The sequence below is a fragment of the Myotis yumanensis genome, unplaced genomic scaffold (assembly GCF_028538775.1).
Source record: "Myotis yumanensis isolate MYYU_CA2020_CCGP unplaced genomic scaffold, mMyoYum1.0.hap1 SCAF_8, whole genome shotgun sequence".
Taxonomy (NCBI): Eukaryota; Metazoa; Chordata; class Mammalia; order Chiroptera; family Vespertilionidae; genus Myotis; species Myotis yumanensis.
This window is the reverse complement of record NW_027223759.1, coordinates 30643948-30671160: the sequence shown is the minus strand read 5'-3', so window position 1 is coordinate 30671160 and position 27213 is coordinate 30643948. Positions and strand designations below refer to the sequence as shown.

The window sequence follows — 27213 nt, the reverse complement described above, 5'->3', positions numbered from 1 at the left end:
TTTCCTCTCTGAAATCAATAAAAATATATTTAAAAATATCTCCCAGGATATTTTTTCCACTGATTCTTAGAGAGAGGTGGAACGGAGGGAGGAAGGGAGGAAGAGGGGGAGAGAGAGAGAGAAAGAGACATGATGTGAGAGGGACATATCCGTTGGTTGCTTCCGGAATTCGCCCAGCCCCGGTCAGGGATCAAACCTGCAAACCAGGTATGTGCCTTGGACCAGGAATCGAATCATGACCCTTTGGTTCGAGGGCACGAGCCACACTGGTCAGGGCTTGACTCTGTTCTTATATGTTTCAGTGTTGGTCAGTGCCAGATTCTCATCAGTCAGCTGCTGTGCTTATTTCCTCCTCTTATGTAGACAGCCATCATACATTTCACTCAAGAGCAAGTGTTCTTCTGCTGAATAGAGAACCAAATATCCAACATTTGCATTTCTGGAAGGGTCCTGTGATTTTGGTGGGCCTCTCTGAGGACACACCCCCCCCCCACCCCCCAATGCCCTGAGTGTGTTGAATGGTTAGGAACTGGCCAGCAGCAGCGTGTGGGAGAGACCAACAGATGGATCCTGAGAGAGGGGACAGGTGGACTGTGCCCAGGAAGGAGGCTTGCTTAGTGTATAGGATTCACCAGCTGGGTTGGTTTCATGCATGCAACCTGGGCAGTGGCATAGAGCCCAATAATTGGCTTAATGCTTTGCTGTCATTTTCTTGACATTCTTAATACATTTTGAGCAAGATACCTTATATTTTCACTTTGCACTGGGCCCCACAAATTAGGTAGCTGGTTCTGCTCACTAGCTCTGGTTCCTGGCCCAGGGTTAGTTCCCCAGGATCATCTAGGAGAGACTGAGGAAACTTGGAGGAACCTGGGTGTATCCTTGAACAGGTTCTGCATGTGAAACAGGGATCACGGAGCCTGCTTCACCCAGAGGGATGGAGGTTTTTCCCAACTATGAGTCAGGCTAAGGAGCTGCACTGCCAGGAGAAAGCCAGCTCTAGGCCTCTCTTTCAAAGTGGCCACATGTCTCCTGCCCTCAGCCCATGGTCAGCTGTCAGACTGTTGACAAGAGATGCTAGGGTTCATGGGTTGGGGCAGATGCCTTCCTGAGGCAGGATAGGCAGAGCATGCCCTGGCTTCTGGGCAGGGACCTAGCTGGTCTGGATGCCAATACTGGCTGGTTTTCTGAGGCCTGGGCCCAGATCTCTGTGTCTCAGAGTCTAGACCAGCCATGGGCAAACTACGGCCCGTGGGCCATTTGAAATGAATAAAACTAAAAAAAAAAAGACCATATCCTTTTATGTAATGATGTTTACTTTGAATTTATATTAGTTCACACAAACACTCCATCCATGCTTTTGTTCTGGCCCTCCCGTCTAGTTTAAGAACCCATTGTGGCCCTCGAGTCAAAAAGTTTGCCCAGCCCTGGTCTAGACTCTAGCCTGCCCGGCCCATTGGACCCGGGGGAAGTGGTGGCAGCTCCTCCGAAGCAGATTGTGAGAGGCTTGGATGTTGCTCCGTTGCTGCTACAGGTGCCATTAGGAGGGAGGACCCAGTTAGCACCCTGAGTCCTGAGGGACGCCCAGGTGGGGCTGGGCCAGCTCTCAGGCCCAAATTTAGGTCATTGCTTTGCCTTTGCATACCTGATTGTCTTTCTAATCCTGTTGCGTCTTGTCCCTCACCTTCTTCCACTCTGGGTTTGAGCCTTATCCTTTTTTTCTGTGACTGATGCCACCTGCCTCCGTTTACCCATGTACTTGTCACTTTTACTCTCTTGCAGTTCACCTTCAGTGGGCAGGGCTGGGGCCTGTTTCCGACATTGTCCCTCGGTCATTTTTTACGCCCCCCCCCCCTCCCCGCCCCCGGTCATTTTCGAACAAGGAGCCTCTCGTTTTATTTTTGCATTGTGGTCCCCAAATCATGGAGCCGATCTGCTGACCAGGGCACGAAGGACAGGTACGGAGGTGCTAAAGATCAGAATCTGACCAGGGGTTCTCAGCGCTGGAGTCATATGGCAATTCTGAAAGGGTAGCCAATCCCATGGGAAGGCCGGGCTGAGTACCTACTGTGTGCCAGTGAGGGTTCGGGGCGGGTTACTGCAAACTGAAGCCCCCTTTTTTCAAGGGGTTGACCCAGGAGAGCGTTTATAAGCAGGACAAAGCCTGGCCATCCAGGGGCCTCCCCAGGATCGGGGAGAAAACCGCGGCGGCAGGGAGCGGAGGAGGGGCGCTTCGGGTCGCGCTCAGACCCCGCCCCGCCCGGGTCGCCGGCCCCGGGCAGCTGAAAGGGCCTCTGTGTTCTGTCCTCTGCCTGCCCGCGGGCCAGGAGCGCATTTCCTCAGCTGCGCCAGACCCCGGAGGCTCCGCAGCCCCTCTGGGGACAGACACAAATAGTTCCCGGCCCAGCTGCCGGGCCAGTTACCTTGGGAACCAAACTCAATTGCCTGACGTCACCGGGCCGTTGCGTAGCAACCGGCACAGACTCTCCCACCCGCTCTCCCCGCCCGCGGGCTGAGGTCGGGGGACTTGGAGACCGCGGGGCGGGCGGTGATGCCCAGCCATAGCCCTGCCGCGCCGTCCTCGCCGCCCCTCGCCCGCGGGCCGCGCCCTTGTCCCGCGCTCGAGCTGCCGCCCGGGTCCCAGAGGGGCTCCACCCTGCGACGGAAGGAAACCCCAGCGGAGGACACGGCGCCACCAGGCCTCGCGCCGGTGGGCAAGGGCCGGAGGTGGTCCCAGGGCAGCCTGCAACCAGCCGGGATTTCTCTCCCAGAGAGAGGCCTTTGTTCGCTGTCACCCTTCTGACTGCCCTGCTTTCCGTCCCGGTCTAGTTTCTCGCCAGGCCCCAACCTGGACTCCTGCTCCAGTAGCAAGGAGCAGAGGCAGTATGGGGCGTCTTCGTCCCCCCTCAATCGCCTCGGAAATCTGCCTCTTGGACACTGCCTTGGAGGTGGAGAGGCTGGGCTCTGCTCATGCCACTCTGCCCCCATCCCTGGAGCCCTTCTTCACTCCTGTGCCTTCCCCTGGCCTCTGTGCTGTGACATCCGCATCCCAGGGTTGTGGTCTTATAATCGGACCACCAAGGGGTCGGGTCTCCCTGTCACTACTTGAGCCAATTAAACAGACAGGGTTGAATCATAGATGAGCGTTTATTCCAATAATGCTGGCAGTGTGGGAGAGCAGCAGATCATCCATAAAAATCTGCTCTGCACCCCACCATAAGCCAGCTGCTTACTATATTGGGTAGAAAGACAAAGATTACGTGGGGAAGTAGGAATTACAGGCATGGGAAAGTAGGCTCGGGATAATTATTACAGGTTAAAAGTCATGCGGGCTGGGGGGGCGGGGGAGGGGGGGCGGGCATTGCAGGAGGGCGGGTGCCTCTGGGCACCCTGGGACCAGATTACAGACAGGTAATAGGGGCTGGGAGTTGTAAAGAGTAGGTGCCTCCTGGATTAGATTGTTTCAGCCACAATGTTATAAATCTTTCCATAATGATAGGCAGTTCTCGGGACAGGAGGATGGGCTGCATTCCAATGTTAGCTCCCATGTCCCAGGGGGTACAACTCTCAGCGAGGTTAGAATGTGCTTCCTCTAATCAGAACCATCATGGTTAACAGAGCATGGTTAATATTTCTTAAATTTGTAGCTGGTCCCCAATATTCTATTTCTGCCCCTAACAGTCTTGGGAGCCAGCTGTGGTCCTGGGAGTGGAGAGGGAGGGGCCTGCCTGACCACCTCCCCACGTTTCTGGAGTGGGCCTTGTCATTAGGTTACTCCATCTCCTGCCCAGCTCTGTTTCTCACCATTGCTGAATCCCAAAGCCCAGGCTGGGAGACAAGGCCCAGAATTTCATGCTGGGGCCAGTAGTAATCTGCCACTGTGCCCTGCCCTGCCTCAACTTACCCAACTTTGACAAGGGTAATAATGACCACCACCTCTTGCTAAGAGGACCCTGCTTGTCTTGTTCAAGTTCACTGTGGTGAAGGCCATCTGTGGGAGGTGATTTTCTTCATCAAAAGCTCCATTTTAACAAGTACTAATAAAATACAGGTGGTCAGAAATGAAACCAGGTGTTTTAGGTGAATCCTATTTCCTCATTGGTTAATATTTAAAATTCAGAGATGCAGAGGAATTTTTTAATCCACAGAGTTAGGGGAGTACACCTAAGAATGCCTCAGATCTTTCTAAAGCACATGGTTAGAGGAAAGTGACCCAGACCGGGCCAACCAGATCCTTCCACTTGGCATTTATCAGACTGGAGCAGGGAAACAGGTTTTTCTTCTTAGTGCTGGAAATGTGAGCATGTGGGCCTGGAGCCTCCAGGAGCCATGTTCCCTACAAGCAGCAGAAACCTGGAGGAGAATGCTAAACAAACCCAAAAAGGCTCTGGAGCAGTGGTTCTCAACTTTGGCTGCACGTTAGAATCACCTGGGAATCTTTTCAAAATCCTGATTTCTGGGCGTCATCCTCCGGAAATTCTGTTTCTTTGTTACTAATGTTGTGGCCCCACCCCATAACAAAGAAACAGAATTTTCGGAGGATGAGGCCCAGAAATCAGAATTTTTAAAAGATTTCCAGCCCTAACCGATTTGGCTCAGTGGATAGAGCGTTGGCCTATGGACTCAAGGGTCCCAGGTTCGATTCCGGTCAAGGGCATGTACCTTGGTTGTGGGCACATCCCCGGTAGGGAGTGTGCAGGAGGCAGCTGATCGATGTTTCTCTCTCATCGATGTTTCTCTCTATCCCTCTCCCTTCCTCTCTGTAAAAAATCAATAAAATATATTAAAAAAAAAAAAGATTCCCAGGTGATTCTAATGTGCAGCCAAGGTTGAGAACCAATGCTCTGGAGGCTTCAGCTAGAAATAAATGATAAAGGTTTATTCAAAGGTCTTAGGGTTTGTACACCAGAAACAACTAGACAATACCCAGTGTTTCAAAGAATAAAGAAAAGCTGAGGGCTCTTATAGTAAAAAGCACATTCTTGAGAAGAATTAGTCCTGCATTCTTCTCCTCTGGATTGGTTGGAGAGGATAATTCTCTAGATGACCGATTGTCTGCATCCTGGATGTCAGGTGGTCTGGATATGTGAACATTCTTCCTCCGTCCTTCAGGGGTAATCAGAGGGTTATCTGGAGGTCTGATGTATATCGAGGCATTGGCGCAGGACTGGAAAGTTCAAAAATTTAAGTTCCCAGGCTAGTTAAAGCAAGAATAGAATCATTTCCTCAGGCTTCAACCTACTTGATTTTAGTAATTGAGCAACTTGACTATGGTGACTCCATTATATTTCTTCGCTCTATTTCTCAAGGGGCAGAGTTGCTATGGTAGGTAGTGGGCGCAAGCAATGGAGACAGTCCTTACAGCTTGGAGTCCCTGACATCGGGCATCTCCAGAGCCAGGTTCTTCCTAGCCCTTCTCTGCCCAGCCCATCAATCTATTAGTGCCCACGTAAGTTACTTCATGTTGTGTTTCTGTCAGTTCCAATTAAGAGATTTCCACAATGCAGAACACCCCAAGGAAGAAGAAAAAGCACACCTGTCATTTGTCACATGCCAACTGTTAAATGTTTGTTTCTTTTTAGTATGCATTATTATTTTTTTTAAAATATATTTTATTGATTTTTTTTACAGAGAGGAAGGGAGAGGGAAAGAGAGTTAGAAACATCAATGAGAGAGAAGCATTGATCAGCTGCCTCCTGCACACCCCCTACTGGGGATGTGCCTGCAACCAAGGTACATGCCCTTGACTGGAATCGAACCCGGGACCCTTGAGTCCGCAGGCCGACGCTCTATCCACTGAGCCAAACCAGTCAGGGCTTTAGTATGCATTATTGATCACAGCATCCCTGTGAGGGAAATGGGAGACCTATTTTATAGATGAAGAAACTGAGGTTTGGAGACAGTAAGGCCCTCATCTAGGACCACAGTGTCCACTTGAGGAGGACTCAATAGGATGGGCCAGTGGAGGTTCAATGGATACTCCCCGTCCAGAGACCCCTCAGCCAAGCCCTACCCTTTACAGTCTCTGCAAGGCGAGGCCCTTCCTGGAGGACCCTGAGCCTGCTGTGGTCTGAGTTTGGAGCACTGTTATGCAAACTATGCCATGGTGTTGGGCTCTGGCAGCAACTCCAGTTGGAGGGTCTGTGTCCTTCTGCCCATCTGGCTTTGTTCCTCAGAGATTCTGAACACATTTTCAACCTGAGTCAATCAGTTCAACTGATGGCATCTCAGGTTTATTCTGAACCCCGGAGATGTAGCAAATATATATTGGTTTCTGCCCCCTTAGTTCCTGGCACAGTTTCTAAAACCCTTGGAATTTCCTGAGTAGTAGGAATGACTCTTGGAATATGGGGGCTGCTCGCCAGAGGAACCAACCTTGAGATTAGAGAGTTGGAACTTTTAGTCCCGTTCTATCTCCCCACCCCCACCCCCACCCACCCCGCTCCCACACACACACCTCTGGGGAGAGGAGGCTGGAGATTGAGTTAATCACTGCTGGCCAGTGCTTTACTTTAATCAATCATGCCTGCATAATGAAACTTCCATAACAACCCTAAACCACAAGGTTCAGATTGCGTCTGGGTTGTTGAATGGATCCATATACCAGGAAGCTGTGGCCCCCCAACTGCATGGAGACAGAAACTGTTGTGCTCTGGACCCTTCTGGACCTTTCCCTATGTACTTTGTCATCTGGCTGCTCATTTATATCCCTTATAATATCCTTTATAATAAACTGGCAATAGTGAGTAATGTGTTTCCCTGAATTCTGTGAGCTGTTATGGCAAATTATCTAACCTGAGGAGGAAGTCAAGGGAATCCCTGATTTTGTAGCCAAGTCAGACAGAAGTGTGGGTAATCTGGGGACCCACCTTTAGTGATGGCATCTTTAGTGATGCAGTCTTGTGGGACTTAACCTGTGGGATCTGTACTGACTCGAGGTGGTTAGTGTCAGTATTGGATTGCAGGATACCCACAGAGAATTGAAGAATTGCTTGGTGCGGAAAATCCACACATTTAGTATTGGAAGTGTTGTGAGTAAAGAAACAATTTTTATTGAACTCACTTCTCTCTGGATATTAACCTCAGTCTGGGGCCCTCCTTGGTGCAGGCTAGTGATGCCTTCTCTCCAGCAGAGGGCGCATTCCTCTCCCTTAGTGGACTCAAAGCTCAAGATCCAGGAGGCCTAAGAAATAGGGCTTTCTCTTAGCCCAGAGAGGGTCAGTTTTGCATTTAAATATTTTAAAATGTACGTAAGTTTACCTTTACACTTTATCACATTCCCTGGGGGACTGTCCTTATCTATGATCACTTTCTTTAGGAGACACTTTCCTGGATAGAACCTGTGCCTAAACCAGCCAAACCTATAAACTTGACTGTCGTCATGTGGTGACTAACCAATTAGCTTAGTGGCCATAGACTAAACAAGAATATTGTCCTTACAAAACAAGTAAAAACACTGACAGATTTATTTTTATTTTTTTTTACAATAGTCAAAGTGGCCTCAAATTTCTAACTATTCTTACAAAAATAGTTTCAGAGATTCTTTTTTAAAAATAATCTTCCAACTTAAATTTTTTTCATTGATTTCAGAGAGAAAGGGAGAGGGAAAGAGAGATAGAAACATCAATGATGAGAGAGACTCATCGATCAGCTGTCTCCTGCACAGCCCCCAACCAGAGGTTGAGCCTGCAACCTGGGCATGTGCCCTGACTGGGAATCGAACAGTGACCTCCTGGTTCATCGGTTGATGCTGAACCACTGAGCCACACTAGTGGGGCCAAACTTTTTTTTTTTTAATCCTCATTAAAATCCTCATTTAATCCTCATATGTGTTAGAGAGAGGAAGGTAGGGCAAGAGAGAAAGAAACATCGATGTGAGAAACATCCATCAGTTGCCTCCCATACATGCCCCGACCAGGAATCAAACCTGAAACCTACTATGTGCTCTGACTGGGAATTGAACCTGAAACCATTTTGGTCCCTGGGATGATGCTCTAACCAACTAAACTACCTGGCCAGGGCAAAATTCTCGAACTTTAAACATCATTTGAATTTGTGGATCCCACTCCTCGATACACATCTCAGATGGTGGAAAATAACAGTCTCTAGTCACAGGTTGGTTTTTCCTGGACACAGGCTCTCAGCCAGAAGGAAGCCGGAGTGTGTGGAGGGGGAGGGAGACTGCCATGCAGACCCCACATCACTCCCATCAGCTCCCCAGGAGCTCTAGAGCTGGAGCTGGAGCTGGAGTTGTTCCAAGCTGGCCCAGGACAGTCGGGCCTTACACTCCTGCACAGACCAGTCATTGGATTGGACCACCCAGGAGGGCATGACCTTGGGCCAGGTGGCACTGAAAACTGTCCACTGATAGTGCTCATAGCAGCTCGGGGAACAAGTCCTTCAATGAAGGGGACAATCCACTCTGGGGTGGAGGCCACAGTGTCCGTGCTGCTATCTGCCAGGACTTGTTGGTGCCCTTCCCTTAGCCAAGCCCCTGCTGGGCTCAGATGTTAGGCTACTGTGCCTGCCCTGCTGGCTCTTGGCCCAGCCTAAATGTTTCTTTAAGCAGATCCTCTGCTTACTGGCCAATCTCTCAGTGGCAGAAGACCTGCCCAGAAAGATGGTTGTCTCTCCTAGAGAAATATGGGTGGTTGTCAGGTGGGAACCCTATTGTACAGAGAAGAAGTGAGAAGGTGCCAGCTTTGTTGGGGTGAATTTGTAACTTCGTCATGCCTCAGTTCTCAACACGAAAGAGTACCCTACATACAGCCACCCTGTTATTCTGACTGCTCATTGTTTTCCCCCTATATTTTTTCTTTTTAAATATATGTTTATTGATTTCAGAGAGGAAGGGAGAGGGAGAGAGAGAGATAGAAACATCAATGATGAGAGAGAATCATTTTTTTTATTCTTTTTAAAAAAAGTATTATAATAAGTATTACAAACGGTATTACATATGTGTCCTTCCCCCCCCCCCCCCCCGCCCTTGACAATCCCCTGCCCTCCCTTACCCCCCAGTGTCTTATGTCCATTAGTTATGCTTATATGCATGCATACAAGTCCTTCGGTTGATCTCTTACTCCCCTCCCTTCTGCCCCCCAACCCCTCTGGCCTTCCCACTGCAGTTTGACAATCAGTTTGAGGCAGCTCTGCCTCTGTATCTATTATTGTTCAAAAGTTTGTAATGGTCTTTATTATCCATGAATGAGTGAGATCATGTGGTATTTTTCCTTCATTGACTGGCTTATTTCACTTAGCATAATGCTCGAGAGAGAATCATTGATCGGCTGCCTCCTGTATGCCCCACACTGGGGATCAGGTCCACAACCCAGGCATGTGCTCTGAGAATTGAACCGTGACCTGGTTCATAGGTCAACACTCACCACTGAGCCACGCCAGCTGGGCTGTTTTCCCCCTTAAATAACACTGTCTGTGCCTACGCACTGCCTCTCTTCAATAGTGCTCCCCTTCTTCAATTTTTATCCATCTGCCAAGGTGATCCATATGCCCGCGATGAGCTGATCACTCCTGCTTGCTGACTGCTCCTGTGTCTATGAACTGCTCCCTCTTGCCCGGAGAGGGGCCTTTCCCCAAGCTCATGTCTTCTGGCCTTTCTTTTCTCTCTCAGGCCACCTTTCCAGAACCGGGGTCTGCCCACTTCTCTCTGTGTTGGACTCCTCTGAGTGTGCAGTCCTGACCTTCTCCCCAAGTGCACTGGTACCCAGATGCCTGGGGGGTCCCACCTGCAGAGAAGATGTGTTGCCAAGCGGATTTGCCAACACAGCTGTTTATTCCGAAGCAAAGAGGAAGGCTGGAAGCAAGCAGGAAAGTCAGCCCTTGGCACATAGCTCCATAGAACCCTCTGCCACAATAATGACAATGCTCACTAACACATAGCACTCAACTTCGTGCCAGGCACTGCTCCAAGCACTTGACTCATTAACTCGTGTAATCCTCACAACAGCCCAATGCAATAGGTGCTATCTTGTCACTTCACAGATGAGGAAACTGAGGCACAAGGGGATAAAAGTTACACAGCTAGTACAAGGTAGAGCCAGGATTCAAGGTGGCCTGGGCCCCAAGGCCATACTCTTTACAACTCTGCCAGCTTTTACACATGTCCTGTGGGGATTCCCCCAATTCTTGGCTGACCCTGGCTCCAGAGGTAGGTGTGAGGCCCAGGCCAGGTATCCTGTTTCCATGGCCTCAGTGACTGGTTCAGGAGAGAGCATGGGAGCCAAGCCAGGCCCTGTGGTACCCTCCCCCAGGACTCTCCTGCCAGAGCCTGGGAACAAGAGCCTCTCTCTTTCCAAGAAGGTGGCTGAGCCACCTGAGAATGAAGTCAGCACAGATTGGGGGAGGGGAGTTTGAGCTGGAAAGATAGAACCCTGAGGACAAGGCTGAACCCTGGGCCCAGCCACACCTACACTTGGCGGTTGTGCCAGTCAGCGAATCCCTTCACCTAGTCAGGGTTGGTTTCTGTCCCTTCTGAACTGTTGGTTACCTTTGAAGTTCCAGTGTCTTGTAGTAGCTGGCACATAGTGGCATTTACCTAGTTCAACATTTTTTATTGATAGCCTTTGGGGTCTACCCTGGCAGCTTTATCACCCATTCTCTGCTCTAGGCCCAGCCCAGGTTGAGCTGCTGAACTACCCTCCCCCACCAAGTACCCATCACATCCGCATCAGCTTTCCTTCCTGTGACCTCTCCTCTCTTTTTAGGTCTAATTCAATTACTTCTCTGCGAGGCCTTGATCACTGGGAGATGAATTGACAACTTCCTTCCTCTGAACCTTTGCTTTCACTACATGGAAACAGTTCTCGGCTCACCTACAGAGAGTGGCAGCTGCTCGAGGAAAAAGGTAGACACACCTGGTTCACCTTTGCACCCCTCCCCTTGGGGCTTGGTATTAGATTTCCTCACGAACCATCTGCAGGGTAGGGGTGGCAAATATGCGCCTCTGGGGGCCCAGCAGGTGACATCAGTCATGGATGCAGGCCAGGTAGGTCTCTCTTAAAGCAGGCAGCTCAACTGCCAGTTGCTCTGAAGTAATAAGGCCCCTAGGTTTTTTAAGAGAAATTTATATGCTTATATAAGCATTCTGGGATTTTAAATGTTAGCAATTAATTCACAATTTGAGAGACACTGTGTAGGGCAAACGCATTTGGAGACGCTGCTAGAAGTGAGGAGTGAATGACTCCACGTCCAGGGCTGCAGCATAAAGGTGTGAGGGGTGCGACCTGCGTAAGGCACTGGGCCAAGGGCAGGAGTGGGGCTGATGTCCAGTAGGAGCCTCACTCACCAAGTCACGTGACCAGTGTGATACTGTATCCAGCCAGAGGGCTGGTGGATTTCCAAAGCAGGCGGCTGCCCTTCCAAGGTGGACAGAGTCACAGTCAAAAGTAAAAACCACGTATAAAGGCCTGGTCTAGGATGACCCACTTGTCTTGGTTTGCCTGGGGGTTTCCTGGTTTTAAACCTGAAAGTCTCACATCCCAGGAACCTTTTAGTCCCAGACAAACTGGGATGGCTGGTCACCCTACCTATATCCCTGTTCCCACCCTGACCCTCTAGAACAGTGGTTCTCAACCTTCCTAATGTCGCGACCCTTTAATACAGTTCCTCATGTTGTGGTGACCCCCAACCATAAAATTATTTTCGTTGCTACTTCATAACTGTAATGTTGCTACTATTATGAATCGTAATGTAAATATCTGATATGCAGGATGGTCTTAGGCGACCCCTGTGAAAGGGTTGTTCGACTGCCAAAGAGGTTGCGACCCACAGGTTGAGAACCACTGCGCTAGAGGATAATGATAGTGACAGCTGAAATGTTCGAGCTCATCAAGTGCCAAACCCCATGTGCTAGGACCTGCATGGTTTCCCTTATGTCTCATAACATCTTCATGGTGTGGCTTCATTATCCATTCTACAGAGGACCGTCGGAGGTTCAGAGGGTGAAGTGATGGGCCCAGGACCAGCAGTGGCGCTGGGGTTTCAACTCACATTGGTCTGGCTCCGTGTCCTCGAACCCACTCAGAGAGCCCCTGTCTGCTGGGCCAGGAGGCCTGGGAAGGGTCAGGTCACTTCCTCAGGAGCACACTTGCCTGATTGGAGGTCCCACCAGGATCAATTTTTGCAGGTCTGAGACCTCTACGCTAGGCCCCCACCGCTGCCCAGGCTCTTTCATTTCTGTACTTTGGCTCCAGCCCCTGAATGGGACCACCTGAGAAGCCCTCAGGGGACCCCTTTCTGTTTCTAGAACACCCTAGCCCTCTCCTGCCCCTCCACCCTGTGCCCACCGCAGAAACCAGGGATAAGGCTGACACTTAGAAAATAAATGCTGCTGGGGATTTATTGCTTGGTCTGGGGAGAGCCATCCCAGGCTGGCAGGGGCAAGGGGGCAGGGCATGAGTGTCCAGGGTCTCAGGGGGTTGCTGAGCTAGTCCTTTGGGGGCTTGCTGTGCAGGGTCTAGTCAGCGTTGGGGCCAGAGTGGGTGAGTTGGCTGGTCATATAACAAATGGCTGAGCGGATGCCTTCTACAGTCCTCTGCTCCATCCTCTCCAGCATGCGGTTGACAGAGCAAAGGACCAGCCCGGAGGAGAAGGCCAACCTGGCGTTCCCCAGGATGCTGGAGACCAAGCGCAGACTGAGCCCTGGGCTGTACAGCAGGTATGTCACGGAGATGTGTCCCGAGGCCAGGAGGCCTGTGGCCATGGTCATGGTGGCCTCAGACCAGACCAGGATGTCTGCCAGGGAGCTGATGGACCCCTCGCCCGCTCCCAGCAAGCTGGTCATGGAGCGCATGTAGGCGTTCTCCTAGCAGGCTATGTACAGACTGGAGTCCAGATGCCTTCTCCCCAGGGCCACCGTGGGGGCGCCAGGCAAGCAGGTCGCACTACTTCCTGGGGAGGGAGGGGCCGGTGGAGCCTGCAGGTCTCTCGAGCAGTCTATCAAATCCCCCTCGGTCACTGCCTGGGACTCAGCCAATGGCAAAGCTTCAGTGTCAGGGTTCACGGCTTCTGGACCCTCAGATTTCTCAACAGCTTCGATGGTGTCAAGCTGGCTGTCTGCATCTGCAGTGCCCATGGCAGGCACATTTTGGGGGAACTGTGCTTCAGCACTTGGGGTAGATGGGTCTAGGTCTTGCTCCCTGTCTGGGACACCCGCTGTTTGTGGTGTCTCTTCCTTAACCAGGGAGCCAGTGTGGAAAATCCTAAGACTCTGGGTCTTCCTCGAATCTCGCACCAGCCCAGCCCACACTAGGTTCTGGAGACTCAAGGATGTTTGCCGGGCATCTGGGGCCAGGTGGGCCAGCTGGGCCATGGCCTTCTTGGGCTCCTGACTGTGCCCTGCATCAGCTTCATCTTCATGCTGGTTCTCCTCCCCAGATGCTGCTATGGCCTTGGAGGCGGCTGACTTGATGGAGGCCGGATCTACAGCCTGCTGTTCAGTGGACGCTGCACCGCTAGCCGCTGGGCCATCTGCAGGGAGGGAGACCTGACTTTGGGATCCCACTGCAGGGCTGTCTGAAGACCTGCTGTCACTGTGCGTGGGGATGCTGGCCTCTCCCCAGGGGACAGTGGTCATCTAGACTGTCTGTTACTTGTGCTGCTTGAGGGAGTAGTGATGGCCCTGCTGGGCTGAGTTGTCCAGGTGGTGAGGTCACAGGGGGCTGAGGGCATTCAACGATGTCACAGGCACCAGCAGAGCCAGGGTAGCTGTGTTTAGTCGGCTTAGTCCCCAGGACTGTTTATAGTCAAGTCTGCCAGTGCATAAGGAGAGAAAGACAAATACATTAGAAAAAGGTGGAGGTATGTATGCAGGTGCAGGTGCCACAAGGAATCATAATGGCTGTGACTCTGATGAAAGAGAATGGGATGCAGTTGTTCACTTATAATAAATGATATAAGGGACCACTCCCAGCACCTTCCCAAGAAGATGTAGTCCTCCTATGCTCCTGAAACACAGTCACATCTTGTTGGGCTTCTTGTGACCACAAGGGACCTGGCCTGAGAAAAAGCCCCACATAGAGGATGGTGGAGCCAGGGGGATTGCAGAAAAGTAGGGCAAAGCCTTAATCAAACTGCACCTGCAGCCCCCAGCCCCCAGACTTCCTGTGAGGGCAGTGTTAGGTCGGAGAGAGCCCAGGATCGGATACATGCAGACATGTGATGAGACAAGGGACTCCCCCTGGAATTTCTCACAGATCAACGTGCTAGACACAGATACCGGCTTCTTCTCCCTGAATCCACATACCCCCACACAGATACTGACTCATTCCTGAATACCTTGCTGACCCCCCTGCAGCTGGAGCCTCCTCAACTGAATACCTCAGCTCATGTCCCCGCCCCTCACCCAACCGCAGTATAAAAAAAGCGCGCCCCCCTCCATGTTGGCGTGAATCCACGTGCCCTGTCTTTGGGGGTACGTGGGTCTCCCGGGGACGCAGAAATAAACCTTTTCCTTTCCTTTCTTTTCTGATTCACTGGACTCTCTATTTCTTGCGCCGCCTCCTGAGCCACCTAACCTAACAGGCAGGAGATTTGTGTCCAAGTGGCTTTAGCAAGTTGAGCCAGGGCTTTTTGTTACTAGCAGTCACAGGCAGCTTAAGGGATAACATCCCTAGTCCCTAGTCTAAAAGTCATCCAGGGAACCTAGTAGTAGATTCACCACCATCCTATCTCCCCTGAACACCCTGGCTCCTCTGGCCACTAGGGCCCTTGCTCTCCTGTCACCTCTCTCCTGCCTTGGCTTCAGACCTCCCCTCCCAGGATCTCTGTCCACACTGGTCCAGAAATCACCCCACAGAGTCCCTCCCACCCCCTTCCTTGGATTCCTCCTTGGCACTGGCGCTCAGCTAAAGCAGCTGAAGCAGCTGAAGCCACCTCCACAGACTAAGAACTACAGGGCTCACCATTTGAAGCAGCAAAGATTGTCATTTCTCCCCCAGAGTCTACATTAATGAGCAGAGAGCTATAAACCAATCTAGTCAATTGGCCCCTGGGCTCCCCAGTCTTTGGCCGGCTGCTCCTCAGGATGCTCCATCCCAGCTCTGGGCTCCCAGGGCAGCCTCTCTGCATATCAGCTCTGTAAGAGGGTCTCCAGGTTCTCCATCTTCCCAGAACTCCACTTCCTGCATGTTCAAGGCACAAGGAGATGGAGTAACCTGGGCGCCATTAGCAGATGGTATGGGAATTCCACCTAGAACATCACTGGGTTTGTTAGGAAGAAACAGGATAATCAGCCCCAGGGGGTGGAGCTGAGACCCCAAAGGCATTCTCAAGTGACAAAGGAAGTTGCTACCCAGCTTTCTAAGGAGGTGGATGCCATTAGCCTGAGGGCCTTTGTTTGGAAAGAGCTGGGTTTGGGCCAGGCGCCTACAGCCCAATTGTTCTGCAGGAGAGGGGGTGAGGGTTCTGGGAAATGAAGGCCGAGTTAGAGGGGGAGCAGCAAGGCAGCTGTGCTGAGAGGGAGGGTCAGGCTTCCCTGGGGATGCAGCAGGTGAGGCTTGGGGAGAATAGAAATATCTAGGGAATGTTTAAGTTGTTTGTGTTGAGGTCTCCAGGGTACACCCATCACCTTCTCCACAACATCAGAAATCATACCTTGTTTGCTAGTGCTTTTTTTGTGTGAGTGCTGGCAGCCAGGGGATTACAAGGTTTTGTGTGTGTGTGTGTGTGTGTGTGTATTTCTCCTAGACAGTGGCTTGGAGCAGATGACTGTCTTTGGGGACACAGATACAGAGATAGTGGAGGGCTGAGTTACAAAATGGTGCTGGGACAACTGGTTAAGTATTTGGAAAAACACTAAGTTAGGTTCTAACTTTCACTTTCAGTTTTTAAAGAAGTAAATACAGAGAGGATTAAAGGCAAACTAAAAAAAAATATTTTATTTTGTGAAGGAGAAGTACTTTCTAAGCATTAAAGTCAATAAAAAAAATTCTGAAGGGGAAAATAGTCAGAGATAAAAAAAATGCTCTAAAAATTTTAAGAGCAAACCACAAACTGGGAAAAATATATTTGCTACAAATATGACTGAGTTAACACTGTATATATACTAGAGGGGCCAGTGCACAAATACGTGCACCTTGAAAAGAACTGTGGGCCACTGGGCTGTGGTGGTGTCTTGGCATAGGGGTGGGTCTTGGCCCATCCTTCCATGCCCTGCCCAGCCCCTCCCGCCAGGGCCCCTGGGCCCCTGTCTGCAGGCAGCCCTGCTCCCAAGCTGGCCCTGCTGACGGCGTGGAGCGACTGGGTCCCGCACCAGTAGCAGGTACGACCAGGGCCCGCGCTGGCAGTGGGTGTGAGCAGTGGCTCCGGTGCTGGCAGCAGATGTGAACGCCAGGTGGGACTGCGGCGCACGGAGCAAAGAATTTTCAGTAACCACCAGAGGCTTGCCTCAATGACGGTGACCGGTGCCCTGCCTTGGTCTGGGGCCCCCGCTCACCTGCCCCACCATCCCACTGTGGCCAATGCCCACCATGTTCCGCACATGCCCCCTTGTGGTCTGCGCACATTATAGCGACCAGTTGTTTGGTTGTTCCGGTTGTTCCACTGTTCGGTCTATTTGCATATTAGCCTTTTATTATATACTAGAGGCCCGGTGCACGAAATTCGTGCACTGGGGATGGTTGGGGGGGTCCCTTAGCCCAGCATGTGCCCTCTTGCAGTCCAGGACCCCTCCCTTGTTACTGCCCAGCTGCTTGCTGCTTCCTACCACTTGGCTTGCTGCTCCTTAGTGCTGCCACAAAGGCCTCGGGTCTGCTGGGTGCCAGGCCTGCCGGTTTGTGTCTCTGATACCCCCAGCAGCCCCAGCACCAAGGTGGCCGGCCTTGGAGCTGCTGGGTACAGGCCACCCGTTGCGTGTTTGTGTCTTCTATCAGGCCCCCAGCAGCCCCAGCACCACCTAAATAACTTAAGGGAAACTTTATTTAGTCTTCTTTTAAAAGCAATCTAGTTTAAAAATGAGTTGCAGTTAAGACAGAAAAAAGAACATGGTACCTAAGAGTGAGATAGACTGACAGAGGAGAGGCTGTACACTGGTCAGGGGCTTACATGCCAACTGTTCTACACCTGGGAAATGATGTAAAATCGGTTTCTTTAGTTTTCTGCTTAATGGTCTTCTCCAGCACTGAGGGCAGAGGAGCTGCCTTCCAGCCCATAGGCTGCTTCTCAGAGTTGAAAATTTCGCCATAGGCCTCTGCCTAGGACAGGACCTCTGCACCCCCAGGGTGCATAAACACACAGGGCTTCCATCAGGCTCCGCTGATCCCGGGGCTGGGAGGCTTCTCGGCTCCACTGATCCAGGTGGCCGGGAGGCCTCTCAGCTCCGCTGATATCGGGGGCAGGAGGCCTCTCGGCTCCACTGATCCAGGCGGCAGGGAGGCCTCTTGGCTCCGCTGATCCAGGGGCCGGGAGGCCTCTCGGCTCCGCTGATATCGGGGGCGGGTGGCCTCTCTGCTCCGCTGATCCCCGGGCTGGGAGGCCTCTCGGCTCCGCTGATATCGGGGGCGGGAGGCCTCTTGGCTCCGCTGATTCCTCGGCCGGGAGGCCTCTCAGCTCCACTGATCCAGGCGGCCGGGAGGCCTCTCGGCTCCACTGATCCCCGGGCCAGGAGGCCTCTCGGCTCCGCTGATCCAGGGCCGGGAGGCCTCTCGGCTCTGCTGATCCAGGGGCCGGGAGGCCTCTCGGCTCCACTGATCCCCGGGCTGGGAGGCCTCTCGGCTCCGCTGATCCAGGGGCCGGGAGACCTCTCAGCTCTGCTGATTCCCCGGCCGGGAGGCCTCTCAGCTCCGCTGATCCCCGGGCAGTGAGGCCTCTCTGCTCTGCGGCTTCAGGGCTGTTTGGCTTCGCTCTACCGCTTGGAGACTGAGTTTGCAGATTAACCGCCATCTTTTAGCTTCTACTTGAAACATTGTATCTTTTGGAGCTGTTGCTTCAGGAGCTCAGAGCCCCGCAGTTGCAGGAGGGAACCTTGGTTTTCTCTATCACTGGGGCAACCAAGCATCCTGTTCTCAGCTGCCTGGCTGCCGCCGCCATCTTGGCTGACAGTTAATTTGCATATACTCACTGATTAGCCAATGAAAAGGGTAGCGGTCGTACGCCAATTACCATGTTTCTCTTTTATTAGTGTAGACTAGAGGCCTGGCGCATGAATTCTCGTGCGGGTACGATCCCTAGGCCTGGCCTGTGATCAGGGCCATCTTCCCTGGCTGCCTGCAGCTGGCCCCGCCCCCTGCCACCACCCACCCCCCGCTGCCACCCACCCCCGGTTCCCTGTTTGCCATTAGACGATTGGAGCCTGCTGGCTGAGGGGAGGGACCAAGAGGTCAGCCATTCCGCCTGCTCCCTGGCCCTGCCCCCCACCCCAGTTCCCCATTTGCCATTGGGCAATCAGAGCCTGCCGGCCAGGGAAAGGGACCAAGAGGTGGTCAGTGCGCCTCATAGTGACTGGCCATCCGAGGCTTGCCTGTGCCTCAGGCCGGCCCTGGGTGGCTGGGGGGCTGAGGGGAATGGGGGACTCCAGAGGCAGGTGTGCGGAGCGGCTGGGCCCACCTGAGGGTGGGCCCAGCCTTGCTACGCACCTGCTGCCCTGGAGGGGCTGAGGGGACTGGGCACCACCATCTTGTGGCTGTGGGCACCGCCATCTTTGGGTGGGGCAGTCAATTAGCATATTCCCTCCTTATTGGCTGTGGGTACCGCCATCTTTGTGATGGCGTGAGGATCAATTAGCATATTACCATTTTATTATATAGGATATATATATATATATATATATATATATATATTCCAAGTAGATGGACCAGACACCATTAGATACCCAGTAACACAATATGCAAAAGATGAGAACAGACCATTCATCCAAGAAATCTAAATAACAAATAAACAAAGGAAAATATTCAAATATATTAATAGTAGTCAAAGAAAGATATGATTAGCCCTACCTGGTTTGGCTCAGTGGATAGAGCGTTGGCCTGCGGACTGAAGGGTCCCGGGTTCGATTCCGGTCAAGGGCATGTACCTTGGTTGTGGGCACATCCCCAGTGGGGGTGTGCAGGAGGCAGCTGATCGATGTTTCTCTTTCATCGATATTTCTGACTCTCTATCCCTCTCCCTTCCTCTCTGTAAAAAATAAAATATATTTTAAAAAAGAGAAAGATATAATTTAAAAATAAACTATCTTTAGGTAGTGGTATTATAAGTGACTTAAAATTGTTTTCTTTGGCAAACTGCATTTCCTAATTAATTATTTTACAATTACACTTATTGCTTGCATTAAGAGAAGATCCTAAAAGGTAAAAGCACATGATACCATTAAATAACAAGTGAATAGCCAGAGTCAGAGATTTCTAGTTGTGGTGAATCACGGGCAAATTTTTTCTTTCAACAATGAGTAAGTATTACTTTAAGTATTAGAACTAATTTGCAAGTTAAAATAAATTCCTTCTTTCTAACCTCCCAGAAGCCTGTGCTCTGCATGCAAATAGGATTCCTGGGGCCACCAAACGCCCACTCCACAGTGGGAAGGCAATTGTACTGGGAGACCACCCCTCCCACATCCATCCCTAAAACAAAGGGGTGCTTCAGCCCTCCCCACACCATATACACACCCCCTAGGCTGCCCAGCCCTCAGGACACCTCCATCTCCAGGGCCCTCCCTAGTCTCTCCTGACCCTTAGGTTTGGCCTGTCAGCTGCTAGGAGAGGACTCAGGGCCAGTGTGGGACTGCCCCAGGGCCCAGAGAGGAGGGGCAGGCCCCCAAGCCCCCTCAGAGGCCTGGCTGGTGGCTGTGCAGTGGCCTGAGGGGGCTCTGAGGGGCTCTGGTGCGGACCAGCCTTGAGAGGGCAGAAGTCAAACCATGATCCCTCTGCCTGCGGCATGTCCCCCCACCCACCCTTCTCATTTACTCCTGGGTGTCTGAAGTGTGTCCCCTTAAATGGCACGTGTTGAAGTCCTAATCCCCAGTATCTCAGAATGTGACTGTATTTGGAGATTGGGCCTTTAAATTCTAACTGAGTTAGGATGAGACCATTGGTGTGGGCCCTAAAGCAGTGTGACTGGTGTCCTTTTAAGAAGAGGCAGTTTGGACACAAACACACATAAATGTCCATAAACCGAGGGGAGAGGCCAGGAACAGCTCCTTCCCTCACAGCCCTCAGAAGGAACGAACCCCTCCAACATCTTGATTTCTGCCTCCTGCCTCCAGAACTGTGGGAAAATACAGTTCTGCTGTTTCAGCCCCCAGTCTGTGGTACTTGTAATGGCAACCCTGGCAGACGGATGCAGTGCTCTTGAGCAGGATTGGGCCTCAAATAGAATTTTTAAGAAGTTAAAGATAGGTGTCTGCTGGCAAAAAATTTATTATCCAGTTTGAGAGACAGGTCATCAGTCTGTTGTCACAACGCAGCCCAGTGGGCCAAATGCACAATCCCAGCAGTGTGCGGTGGCAAGATCCAGGATGCTGGCTAGACTTACAGATAGGGCCAGCCGGAAGCCAAGCCATGGGGTACAGAGAGGTCGCAGGGTTTTGCCCTCAGGCTCCCCGGCTCTCCCCTGCGCAGGGATCTGCTAGTCATCTACAAGGAGGCAGTCAGGTGGGGTGGGGTGGGGGAGCTGTGACTCTGCATGGAGCCAGCTTTGTTCCATTCCTGGGGCATCCTGTGGATGGTGACTCAGTTGAAATGCCTGTGTCCCCCAGGATCGGGGCCCCTCAGCTCAGAAGGAGTGGGAAGAGGGGTTTCCCTGGGGCTACTGCTCTAAGAGAGAGTTACTCACTGAGCCTTAGCTCTAAACTAGTGGTTTGGTTTTTAGCCTCTTTAAGTCAGGAAGAAACCATTTGGAGAAGTGATGAAAGATATAGGCCCCTCCCCAGAAAAAAATGCACACACATACATTCCCTGAGCCCCACCTCTAAGATCTGAGCCATCTCTGGTTATTTGCATTCCAGGGACCTGCAGATCCTTGAAACTCACCTGTCTGATGGCTTGTAGGCAAGCAGAGTGTGGAGAGGTGGTAGGGGTGGGTGAGCAGGGATGCAATCCAGGTGGAAGGCACCAGGGTAGCAAGAAGTGCCAATAGCGCGAAAAAAAAAAAAAAGAAGTGCCAATAGGCCCTAGCTAGTTTGGCTCAGTGGATAGAGCATTGGCCTGCAGACTGAAGGGTCCCAAGTTCGTTTCTGGTCTAGGGCACATGCCAGGGTTGCAGGCTTTATCCCCAGTAGGGGGTGTGCAGGAGGCAGCCGATCAATGATTCTCTCTCATCATTGATGTTTCTATTTCTCCCTCTCCTTTTCTCTCTGAAATCAAAAAAAAAAAAAAAGAAAAAGAAAAGATATATTTTTTAAAAAGTGCCAACAGTAAGAACACTCAGGCTCACTTCCTCCTGTAGGCTGAGGGGGTGGGACAGTGTTCTGGGCAGGAGAGGGACCTGGAGGAAGCAGAGATTTGAGAAGACTTGGGAGAAAGCCTCTAGAACAGTGGTTCTCAACCTGTGGGTCACGCCCCCTTTGGGGGTTGAACGACCCTTTCACAGGGATCGCCTAAGACCATCGAAAAACACACATATAATTACATATTGTTTTTGTGATTAATCACTATGCTTTAATTATGTTCAATTTGTAACAATGAAATTGGGGGTCACCACAACATGAGGAACTGTATTAAAGGGTCGCGGCATTAGGAAGCACAGCCCGTGAGAGCCTGCCTACCACATTGCTACAATGGCTGAGCATCAGTTTTTGCAAATGTTTCCAGAAAGACAGGCCCTATCTTCCAGGACAAAGCAGAAAGAACACGGTCAGAAAGTCCAGTTCAGATTTTGAGCGAGTAGAACAGTAAGTCCTGACCTGCCCCAAACAGGAATGCGTTCATGGGGGATGGTCAGCAAGGAGTTTAGGAAAGGAGGATTTGTGGATCCAGCATTGCTGAGAGGATAGTGCTCTTCCCAGTGTGTCCCTTGGAGGGGATGGACCCCGAGCTTGCAGACACCTAGAGGAGTCCCACTCACCCCTGCTCTGTGTCCACACTCAGCCAGCACCTTGGGTGTCCTTTGGCTTCTGTAGTGAATGTAGTTATGGTCCCCAAAAGACATGTCAACCTGCAACCTTAGAATGTGACCTCTTTGGAATAAGGGTCTTTGCAGGTGTAATTAAGTTAAGGATGGTCAGATGAGATCATCTAGCAGGGTGGGCCCTAAATCTGATGACTGGGGTCCTTATAAGAGAAAGAGGAGGGAGTTGAGAATGAGACACGAAAGGGAAGGTCATGTGAAGATGGAGGCAGAGGTGGGAGTCAATGATGCATCTATAAGCCAAGAACACCACAGTTGGTCGGTAACCACCAGAAGAGAGGAATGAGGCACGGAGGGTTCTCCCTCAGAGCTCCAGAAGGAACCAATCCTGCCACCATCTTAATTTCTGACATCTGGTCTCCAGACTGTAAGAGAATAAGGCCGTCAAGCTTGGGTTGTTTGTTACATCAGCACTAGAAATGAATATAGCTTCTGATGGTGATCATAGGTGCTGGCAAAGGACCTCATCTTTGAATAAAATTGGGAAACACTGTGTTAAATATAGGTTTCTTTGTTCAAGAACTTTTCAGAGTCTTTTTTTTAATCCTCACCTGAGCATATATATTTTTTTCTTTTTGTTTTAAATGATGGAACGTGTTAAACATGTAAAAACTGAGCTATCTTGAATAGTCCATGGGAAGGACCTGGTGAACACTTAGGTTTTACTTGCAAAGCAATTTCCTTTTGAGAAATGGCACCATCTTCTGAAAACCAAGCTGAAGTGACTGTCTTGGTGGTAAGGATCTTCAGAGATGGGGGGCTGGGGGGAAGAGCCGTGGTATGGAGACAGCTCCCAGTGCCCTCCCAGCCTGACCTAGCTCTCTGCTGCCCTCCAGTGCTGATTATTTGAAATTGCAGGAGGGTGCCACCCTTCATTCTAGGTAGCTGATCCCTCTCAGGGTCTGGGCTTAGACCCAGATCCCATGCCACAGGGTGAGGAGGAGGTTTGTGACGCATACCTCCCCACCTTTCCCCCCCAAAAGCTACACATATCCACCAAGCCGAACTATCTAAGGCAACAATTCTTAACTTTTATTAACATTTATTAACCCAGGAATTGTACTTTAATTTTTATATTTGAAGCCAATTAATCTTTTTTTTTTAAGTCACACATATTCTCATAGGACCTTAGCTGCTAGGTTATGCCTGTGCCTGGGATGCTTGATATAAGGAAACCATCCCCCAAAAGGACCTACTGGGACCCGGGACCCTGCTCTCTTCCCAGGGCTCCCTGCCTTCCACATTTCCATCAGCTATTGGTTATTTTAAACATACGTGTATAACCATTTTGCTAAGTTACAAAACATGATATGGTTATTTTAGACAAGTTGGAAATTGGGTTTTCTGGTCAATGGACCGGCCTGGCCCACATACCCCCATATGAGTATAAAGGAGAATAACCACCCTCCCTAATTTTACCACCTTGAGATAACCAGTTAACATTTAAGGGTCTTCCCCCCAATCCATTTTTTAAGGCAAAATTACCACCCAATTTATCTCAATCAATATTTACAAGATACATTTTTACTTGAAAAATTGGGATCCCATGTACTTTCAGTTTTAAACTTTTGTCCACTTATTTAAAATATTTTGAGCGCCCTAGCCAGTTTGGCTCAGTGGATAGAGCATCAGCCTGTGGACTGAAGGGTTCCAGGTTCAATTTCAGTCAAGGGCACATGCCTGGTTGTAGGCTTGATCCCCAGTAGGGGCATGCAGGAGACAGCCAATCAGTGATTCTCTCTCATCATTGATGTTTCTATCTTTCTCTTCCTCTCCCTTCCTCTCTGAAATCAATAAAAATATGTTTAAAAAATACACATATATTTTTGAGCAATTTCCTAGGTCCTTAAATAGAATTTAGTAGGTGCATACATTTAAGTATAAATTTAAATTTAATATAACTTAAAACATAACTTTAAGTTTGATAGCTGCATTCCCACCATAAAGGTACATTATATGGCCAGTCACCTATTGTAGGGTATTTTTTAGTCTGTGTTCACTGGGTGTAGCTGCAGTAACAACGTATCTCAACATCTCAGTAGCTCACAACCCTAACGGCTCATTTCTTGCTCGTCTTAAACAGGTGTCTCCCCAAACTTTATACAAACTTTAACAGCTGTTAGCTCAATTTTGAAAATGAAATGCATTTTAATAAACACTTCCTTTGCCCTAGCTGGTTTGGCTCAGTGGATAGAGCATTGGCCTGCGGACTGAAGGGTCCAGGTTCGATTCTGGCCAAGGGCACATGCCTGGGTTGTGGGCTTGATCCCCAGTAGGGGATGTGCAGGAGGCAGCCGATCAATGATTCTCTCTCATCATTGATGTCTCTCTCTCTCTCTCTCTCTCTCCCTTCCTCTCTGAAATCAATAAAAAAATTTAACAAAAAAATAAATACTTCCTTTATAATTATTCAAAGTGTGTGCATATATTTTGGGGGGACACCCTATATTTCTGTCACCGGTTTCTTGCGGCTTAGCTCCTTTTGCCTGTGAGTCACCTGTAGCTGTAATTCTTCTTCCTTCTACAATGCAAGTCAAAGAAACAGCCCCCACTGGAGACATGTCAATCTTGTGGCAGAGGTTAAGAGCAAGTGAGCAGGTGGAAATAAGCAATATCTCTTAAAGTTTCAGCTTGAGCCCTAGTTGGTTTGGCTCAGTAGATAAGGCGTCAGCCTGCAGACCAAAGGGTCCCAGGTTCGGTTCTGGTCAAGGGCACTACCTTGGTTGTGGGTTCCTCCCCGGCCCAGATCCTGGTTGGGGCTCATGCGGGAGGCAACCAATCATTGTGTTTCTCTCACATTGATGTTTCTCTCTGTCTTTCCCTCTCTCTTCTCTCTCTAAAAATCAATGGAAAAATATTCTCGGGTTAGGATTAACAAACAAAAAAGACAAAGCCTAAAAAAAAAAAGTTTCAGCTTGAGAGGCCACAAATCATGTTCATACACAAGCCATTGGCAAAGGCAGTCAGGAGGTCAAGGCCAAAGACAGTGGGGGCAGGAAATAGTGCCCCTGGAGGCAGCGGCAGGTGAGCGGGGTTGTATAATCTCCTTCCAGGAAGAGAGAGCAAATACCGTGGGGCCTTGACTTGCGAGTGTCCTAACGAGTTTTTTGAGATACCAGCTGTCTCTCTTTTGAGATACCAGCTGTCTCTCGGTGGATTTTTTGCATTGAGTTGATAGAGTAATTTGAGTTAACGAGCTCCTTAATGAGCTCCTTAACGGTCTTGGTCTCGGAATGAATTAAACTCTTAAGTCAAGGCCCCACTGTAATTGGGAACTAGAACACGATGGTCTCCAGGTGTTTCCAGGTTTAAACTATTAAACTACTTTGATTTATCTTCTTGAATGATATTAAATCTTACATAATTTTTAAACTAAAATTTAATTTTAACCACGGTTGCACAGGTACATACTTTTTAAAGTCAAATAATTCTTTAAGGTTTATAAACCTCCCTACCCCCGAAACAGTAGCAGCCTTCCAGCCAAATTTCTACATCTCAACCGCTTGGAAAAGAACTTTCCCCCATTCTTAATATGTGCCAGGAATTGGGCTAAAGGTTTTACCCAAATTGTCTTCATTTAATCGCCCCAAACACCTCGGTAGGTAAATATAGTATTTAACAGAAGAAATTGAAGCTACAGAGGCGATTTCTTTGGCCAGCAGGGGGCAGATTTGCGATTGGCATCAGGATACTGGATGCTGTAAACAGGAGCTGAACTTTTGCACCATCGGTCTCAAAGTGCCCTCCTCACCAGCAGCTTCCGCCCCATCTGGGAACTTGTTAGAGATCCACGTGCTTAGGCCTTACCGCAGCTCTGCTGGCTCAGAAACTCTGAGGCTGCAATCAGCAATTAGGTGACTAATGGACACTCAAGATTGACAACTGAGCCCAGCTGGCGTGGCTCAGTGGTTGAGCATCCACCTATGAACCAGGAGGTCCCAGTTCGATTCCGCTTAGGGCATATGCCCGGGTTGGGGGTTCAATCCCCAATGTGGGGCTTGCAGGAGGCAGCCAATCAATGATTCTCTCTCATCATTGATGTTTCTATCTCCCCCTCCCTCTCTCTAAATATCTTTAAAAAACAACAACAACAAAAGAAGATTGACAACTGGGCTCCCCTAGCCGGCCTGGCTCCCTCCTCCTGGGAGGCAGGAAGGTGCCGTGCCCTGTGCCTCTCCCACCGGCTTCAGTGACTGCCTGCTGGATGACCTGAGAGCTCATGGAGACACTATCCCTGCTTCTCCCAGCTCCAGGGGACCCCACCTACCCAGTGCCACCACTGCTAGGCCCAGGACAGTGATCATGGAGCCCCTGGGATCATTGGTTAGTGGGGGACCCCTGGCCCACAGATGGAGAGATGTGCGCCTTGGAGAGTCTGGGGTCAGAATGAGGAAGAATGTGAGTCAGAGGGGCTTCTACGCTAGAAGGGGAAGATCTGGGGTCTGAAGGTTTAGGGAAGGGATCCCGGTTATGGGGAGAAAAGAGCACCTGGGTCAGGTGGAACACCTCTAGGACTGCCCTCCCAGGGAAGTTTCTGGGCGAGTCGCTTGCATCCCCCAGTGCAATATCCTGGAAACATAGCAGGTGGGTGACTTCCCTGCTCCTCCCCGCCTGAAGCCAGCTGCTCCTGGACACTGCTACGTGGGGGCTTGGATGTCTGCTGGAGGCCCCTGTTGGGTCTGTCTTCCCTGGAGACGATGAAGGCCCTGCTTGCTGGAAGTCAAGGACCCTCCAACATGGGGACCCAGTGAAGCTATGGAGGGACTGGGTTGCTCAGAGATGGGGGGCGGTCACAGAGGAGGGCAAAATCAGGATGGCAGAGCCTGAGGGTGATGGTCCAGACTTCATCCAATCTAGACATCAGCTGTTTGTTCAGGTCATGCCATCCCAGTGTCTCTACAGTGTCTATCTCTGTAGAGTATCCTCATTCATTTCATTTTGTTCTCATGGGTGCCTTTTAAAACCATTCCTGTGGAGCCAGAATTATGACTCCCTCCCTCCCCTCGGCCTTCCACAGTCCTCCCCACCCAGCTGTCACCTCACACACATACATGTCCTCTAAATCTTGACCTCTATTTGATATCTCAGTGATGATTCCTCCATCTGTCTCTGGCTCCCTGCCTTCTGGGCACTTGACAATAT

General features: G+C 50.4%; 1 protein-coding gene across 1 annotated transcript; it reads right to left on the bottom strand.

The window, feature by feature from the left end:
- Positions 1–12472: 12472 nt before the first annotated feature.
- Positions 12473–13591, bottom strand: TEX44 (testis expressed 44). The gene is given in 1 exon segment (XM_070423248.1): positions 12473–13591. A coding segment is annotated over 1 exon segment (1119 nt).
- Positions 13592–27213: the final 13622 nt, after the last annotated feature.